The sequence below is a fragment of the Psammomys obesus genome, unplaced genomic scaffold (genome assembly GCF_907164565.1).
Source record: "Psammomys obesus unplaced genomic scaffold, mPsaObe1.curated_primary_1811, whole genome shotgun sequence".
Taxonomy (NCBI): Eukaryota; Metazoa; Chordata; class Mammalia; order Rodentia; family Muridae; genus Psammomys; species Psammomys obesus.
The window spans coordinates 289,267-295,510 of NW_026591816.1; the positions used below are offsets into that span (position 1 = coordinate 289,267).

The 6,244-nt window shown below is 49.6% G+C and overlaps 2 protein-coding genes across 2 annotated transcripts in view; one reads left to right on the forward strand and one right to left on the reverse strand.

The window, feature by feature from the left end:
- LOC129680378 (olfactory receptor 10T2-like) overlaps positions 1-4,567 on the reverse strand; it is a 5,623-nt gene extending 1,056 nt beyond the window's left edge. The window contains exons 1-2 of the mRNA XM_055611996.1: positions 4,510-4,567; positions 3,020-3,054 (exon numbers count right to left, since the gene is read on the reverse strand). Coding sequence (XP_055467971.1) covers positions 3,020-3,054; positions 4,510-4,567 — 93 coding nt within the window. The remainder of the gene's footprint in view (positions 1-3,019; positions 3,055-4,509) is intronic.
- Positions 4,568-5,162: 595 nt separating this feature from the next.
- Positions 5,163-6,244, forward strand: part of LOC129680379 (olfactory receptor 10T2-like) — a 2,141-nt gene continuing 1,059 nt past the window's right edge. The window contains exon 1 of the mRNA XM_055611997.1: positions 5,163-5,284. Within this exon, the coding sequence (XP_055467972.1) occupies positions 5,163-5,284 (122 nt within the window). The remainder of the gene's footprint in view (positions 5,285-6,244) is intronic.

Genomic DNA, 6,244 nt, shown 5'->3' on the forward strand with positions numbered 1-6,244 from the left:
TTCAGACAATCTGAAAATCTTCCCTCCCTGCACTCATCTTGAGATCAGCAGGTGGCTTCTGCAACCAGAAGGTGACTCACCATGGCCAGGCTAGGCTCTCACATCCCCATGAGCAACCCTTTCTGACTAGGAAGGGAGGGACTGAGGACCCACATTCTCATATTCTGGGGTCCCTGGAGCTGCTGTCCCAGAGGCTCTGCAGTCACTAACAAGCCCCCCAGGGCCAGGCTGGTGCTATGAGAAGTTCTCTCTCCTGGAACTAGAGACTCCAGGGTCTTCTCCTTGAGCTGCAAACCCTGAGCCTCAGAGTAGGGAAGGATTAATTGGAATCCTCCTCTGGGGACAGCAGTTCCAACACCATCCCTCACTCCTTCAGTGCTCCTGATGCTCTGCCAGGACCAAGGCTGCTCCCCAAGACCCCGCCTTTGTGGGAGGAAGAAGCAGATGGGTTGGTGTTGTTCCTCAGGTTGCTCAGGACTAATTTGGGGTCCCACAGCCCTCAGATGCTTGCTCTTTTCAGATACTTTTAGTCCTGTAAAGAACCTCAGTGAACTCACTGGTTCACTAAGCTGGACCTGGGTGGAAGTGTTTCTCCAGGTTGCTGTTGGTGTCTCATTTTGGGTAAATTGACAATGATGCTCTCCAAAAAAGTCACAACAATTACTGACTGAACAGAAACTGACAGAATCAAAGGTGCGCTGAGGAGTGGTTGTAGGGCAAGGCCTGCTGAGACCTGTGGCGGGGCTCGAGCTCCGTGCGGGTGGAGAATCCAAACAAGCAATCCCGCTCCAGCCACCCCGCTGACGTGTTGTGGGGAGGTGTCTCTCCTTGCTGCGGTGGGTGCTGCACGCTCCCTGCGATGAGTGAGTGGACATGCAGCCAAAGCTGAGCTCTCTGAGAGTGGAGAGGAGTCCCCCACTCTCACCGTAAAGGACAGTTGGTTATTTCTCTCTGAGACCCCTATTTAAAGGGAAACTCAAGGTGTCTGTCTTCCCTTATGTGAAATACAGTGTCATGCGTCCTCCATGAGGGGGCTCTGCCACACCAAGGTAGAGATGTGGAGATAGCCTCGTAGTCCCTGAGGGAAGTGGGGGGGGGGGGGGGGGGGGGGGGGGACGTTGGGGGGGGGGGGGGGGGGGGGGGGGGGGGGGGGGGGGGGGGGGGGGGGCGGGGGGGGGGGGGGGGGGGGGGGGGGGGGGGGGGGGGGGGGGGGGGGGAGCGTTGGTAAGTTGCTGATGTGCTTGCATGGTCACTGAATTGAGACATGAAGTCAGAAAGCTGACGGTGGGATGGCTGATCAGTGGGAAATGACTTGTTTAAGGGAGTAACTACACACGGGAATGACATAAGCTGGCATCGCCACATTAGCCTCTCACTTGGTGGACAAGAGCGATAGAAAAGAGGGTGAGGCATAAGTATTGGTTTGCATGTGTGTGCATGTGTGTGTCTGTGTGTGCATGCAGCTTCATGTGCAATCATGTGCTTCCGGTCAGAGGACGACTTCCAGGAGTGAGTTCTCTCCTTTCAGCACGTGGGCTTCTGAGACTGAGCTCAGGGCCATCAGGCTTGGTAGCAAGCGCCTTGGCCCTCTGAGCCATCTTGCCAGCCTGTTTTACATTTCTTGCAGCTAGGTCAAAGTGGAAATAGAATACAAGTTAGATCTGTGATGAAGAATCTTTCCTGGGATCCAAAACTTGTAAGCTATGACAAGGCCACAGAGACCAAGGAGAAAGAGAACATGGTAGAAGTAATAGAAGATACCTTGAAGTCCAACCTTTACTAGAGAAGAAGGGAAAAGCTATTCATCATAGAGACAGGGCTGGCTACATGGCTCAGCAGATAAAGGCGCCTGTTGCTAAGACTGATGATATGAATTTGATCCCTATGACCCACATGGTGGAAGGACAGAACCATTACCTGCAACTTATCATACACACACATATACATACAAATAAAAATATATATAAATGCACATAAATGAATAAATATAGATAGTTTGTTTGTTTTTCAAGACAGGGTTTCTCTATGTAGTCCTGGCTATCCTGGAACTCGCATTGTAGACCAGGCTGGCCTCGAACTCACAGAGATCCACCTGCCTCTGCCTCCCTGAGTGCTGGATGGGATTATAGGCATGTGCTAAATACACTAAAATCAGCTAAATAAATATTTTTAAATGAAAAGGAAACATGCTTAAAGCATGACAATGTACAGCGAGGAAGGGAACATGGAAGTGACAGAAGATACGGTTCTGGGCTGACTTCTAATAAAGAGGAAGGAACACCCATGATCCAGCATGTAGACAAGAGCCTTGACAGTGCTGTGGGGCTGGAGAGGTGGCTGAGTGGTTGAGAGTCTGTTCTTGCAAAGGACCGAGGTTCAGTCTTCAGCACACGCATGTAGATCACAGTCAGATTCACATTCAGACTCACTCCAGATTCGGGGGATCCAGCGCCCTCATCTGACCTCTGTGGGCACATACCCAATGCACATGCCCGCAGGCAAAAACTCTCACACACATTAAACAAATCCTTCTTTTCCATATTATAATTACAACATTTCTCCTTTCTCTTGCCTTTTCTCTCTCCAAACCCTCCCACATACCTCCTCCCTGCTCTCCTTCACAGTCATGGTCTTTTTTTTTTTTTCCGGTAATGGTTATTGCATGAATACATGTATATGCATACATACATATACCTAAATATAACTTGTTGAGTTCATACAATCTTACTCATGCTTATTATGAAGAAAGAAAGAGAGAAAGAAAGAAAATGAGAATGAAAGAAAAAAAATTGTGACAGTCAGGGAATATTATTTAACACTTGCGTTCCTTGCATTGGAAAAGACTTTTAAACAAGAACCAGCCACAGCCTGGCTTGTGAAGATGTAGAGACGGATGCAAATAGTCTGAGGGCTGTGTGAACAAAAAACCAAGAAAGCACTCATCCTTCCTTAAGAGAAAGGCTGCGTGAGCTGAGACGATGTGAGGGAAACCAGTCCCTAATGGACTGGCTTTCAATACCGTGAGGGACACCTGCTCACCACTGTCCGAGGTCCCTGTGAAGGAATGAAGATGAAGGAGGAAGTACAGGTCAAGAGAGAGGCCGTGCTGGGTGCTGAGCTCCCCGGGCTGAGGACTGTGCTCTTGGGCTGTTTAAGACACTGATTCAGCAGGTTTCTTGGGGCAGGTCTGGGACATGAGCAGCTTTGCTGAGCCCCGTGAGAGACAGGAGAGGCTAGAGCAGATCTGAGTGATTTGGACTAGCACATAAATCTGCTTTGTAGAGTGCAAAAGCAATCAAGAGAAGATGAAAGAAGGTCAAAGAGGACAAACTGGTCTGTCCAGGCCACTTGAACACAAATGTGGCGGTCATGTGTCTACCCAGAGTTCAGTCGGAGTGCTGTGGAAATGTGGGAGGTGGGCCTGGAAGACAGGAAATATCTGCACCCGGCTAGCCAGCTTCCTTGAGGATCAGGACTTGGCCCCACATCTCTTATGAAGCCCAATTTCCCCCAATCCTGATTCCTCTGCAGTATTAATGGCTTGTGGTAAGTTCTGGTGCGTGGAGAAAAAAATCTCTGCTCGTGGAGACATTTAACATCAAGCCAACTTAATGCAGCCAGTCAAAATAGAGGTCACTAGAGACAGCTATGTGAAGGAATAAGAGGAAAAAAGGGACATAAAAAGTCCATTTGACTGAACTCAGGGCTCTATTTTGGGACTGATCTCTGGTTCTACTATATACACACAATACACTGTTTCTGGCTTTCAGCTTGGATGTGTCAACTCTTGCTCATTCCTTACAACATTTCTGGCATCCTGGGTAGGAAATGAGACAGTGTTTTCACGTCTCTTGTCTCCACAGTGCTGGGTCTCCCAGGGCACTGGGAGCAGCTGCTCCTTTGACATCAATGAATCATTTATCCATAGCAGATTGGCCCTGCTGGGGTGTCTGGGACCATCTTGCCAAAGCGCAATAAATGGACCTGAGCCTCAGGAATCGGGTCACGGAGCTTTGCCTAAAGACGGGCACAGCACCGACACCACCAGCACCAGCAACACCACTACCACCAAAACCCAAAAAATCCCAAGTTCATTTAGTTTTGGTTTTGGATATCTGATTAACATGCCTTCTTTAGCGGAAGAGAAGATAGACTGTCTTCTTAGAATCTTAGAGCTATCCGAATAATCTCTTAGAAAGGAAAAAGACGGTTCTACAGACTCCTGAGCATTAGAGGATCACAGCGTCTGGCTCTGGGCATTTGTCCCTCCCTGTGAGTTCACATCCAGGTTCCTGCTTACACAATTCTGCCAAATGCCAAGAGACGCCCATGTGAAGTGAATGAAACCAACACAAGTTCCTTACCCTTCCCTCTTATGTGTGAATGTCAGGCAACAGAAGACGTGGGTGGGCCAAGGAGTAGGCCCTTAGGCTTCGTGATTAACAAGGCTGTTCAGAGAACTGTAATGTCCAGCTATCTCCTGGAAAACATGGACCGTCTGTAAAATACATTGGCCCCCTTCTGGGGGTAGGATGGTTTGCTGAAGGGTCATGCTTTCAGCATCCATGCGTCCCTCCTGTTCCCCAGCAGAAGAGGGGCCAGATGGTGTGAAACAGCCCAAATATCTGGGGCCAACAGTTTGCATTGGCTGGACGTACATTCTCCCTCTATTGATTTTGTTTGTTTGAGACAGGCTTTCTCTGTATAGCCATGTCTGTCCTGGAACTCACTGTGCAGACCAGGCTGGCCTCCCACTCAGAGAGATCCAACCACCCTTGCTTCTGGAGCACTGGGATTAAGGGCGTGCACTGCTACTTGGCTAGACCGTTATTGGTTTGGTTTTGATAATCTTCTTGAGACAGAGCCTCACTCTGTAGCACAGACTTGCTTCAGACCCATAGTAATCCTCCTGCTTCAGTCTCCTCCATCTGTTGTGATGTCAGAAATGAATTATCACACTCAAGTTTCACCTTATTATCAATCTACAAAAGGGTGAATTGGGTATGAGTGGAGCAGTGGCCAGATTTCAGACAAAGGAAGGATTTCCTGGAACTGTATTTACAACATGGGTACTGGGTGTTAAACTCGGGTCCTCTGGAAGACCATCATCTGAGCTCAGCCATCTCTACAGCCCGAGAGGGGTAGTCTTAAGCTTTACGGTGATGACAGTGGTGAGCAGGACGGGAAATGCTGGCCAGGCAGAGTCTAGAGTTCTGGAGCCTGGTGCAGACGATGGACAGGAGGTGGCAGCAATGGTGGTGCTCCGTGCAGTCAAGTGCAGCAGGTCACAAGTTTATCTAGTGTGGTTCGGAGGTCTGGGGAGAAGTTGGGGAGAGCGTGGGTGTGGTGGTTTGAACAAAAATGGCCCCCAGAGACTCATAGGAAGTGGCTTTGTTGGAGGTGTGGCTTTGGTGTAGGAGTGGCCTTGGAGTAGGTATGGCCTTGTGGGGGGGGGGGGGTGTGTCTGTCACAGGGTGTGGACTTTGAGGTTTCAGATGCTCAAGCCAAGCCGAGTGTCATTCTCTCTTCCTGCTGCCTGCTGATTCAGATGTAGAACCCTCAGCTACCTCTCCAGCACCATGTCTGCCTGCACGAGGTCTTGGTTCTCAAGACCTCTGAAATGTAAGCCAGCTCCAATAAAATGTTTTCCTTCATAAGAGTTGCCACGGTCATAGTGTCTCTTCACAGCAATGAAACTCTAAAATGCTTAGTGACTAAACACTAGCTGGAAAGAACAGACTGTGAGGGTTGTGGAACCCCAAATTAGTCCTGAGCAATCTGAGGAACAACACCAAGCCATCTGCTTCTTCCTCCCACAAAGGCGGGGTCTTGGGGAGCAGCCTTGGTCCTGGCAGAGCATCAGGAGCACTGAAAGAGTGAGGGATGGTGTTGGAACTGCTGTCCCCAGAGGAGGATTCCAATTAATCCTTCCCTACTCTGAGGCTCAGGGTTTGCAGCTCAAGGAGAAGACCCTGGAGTCTCTAGTTCCAGGAGAGAGAACTTCTCATAGCACCAGCCTGGCCCTGAGGAGCTTGTTAGTGACTGCAGAGCCTCTGGGACAGCAGCTCCAGGGACCCCAGAATATGAGAATGTGGGTCCTCAGTCCCTCCCTTCCTAGTCAGAAAGGGTTGCTCATGGGGATGTGAGAGCCTAGCCTGGCCATGGTGAGTCACCTTCTGGTTGCAGAAGCCACCTGCTGATCTCAAGATGAGTGCAGGGAGGGAAGATTTTCAGATTGTCTGAA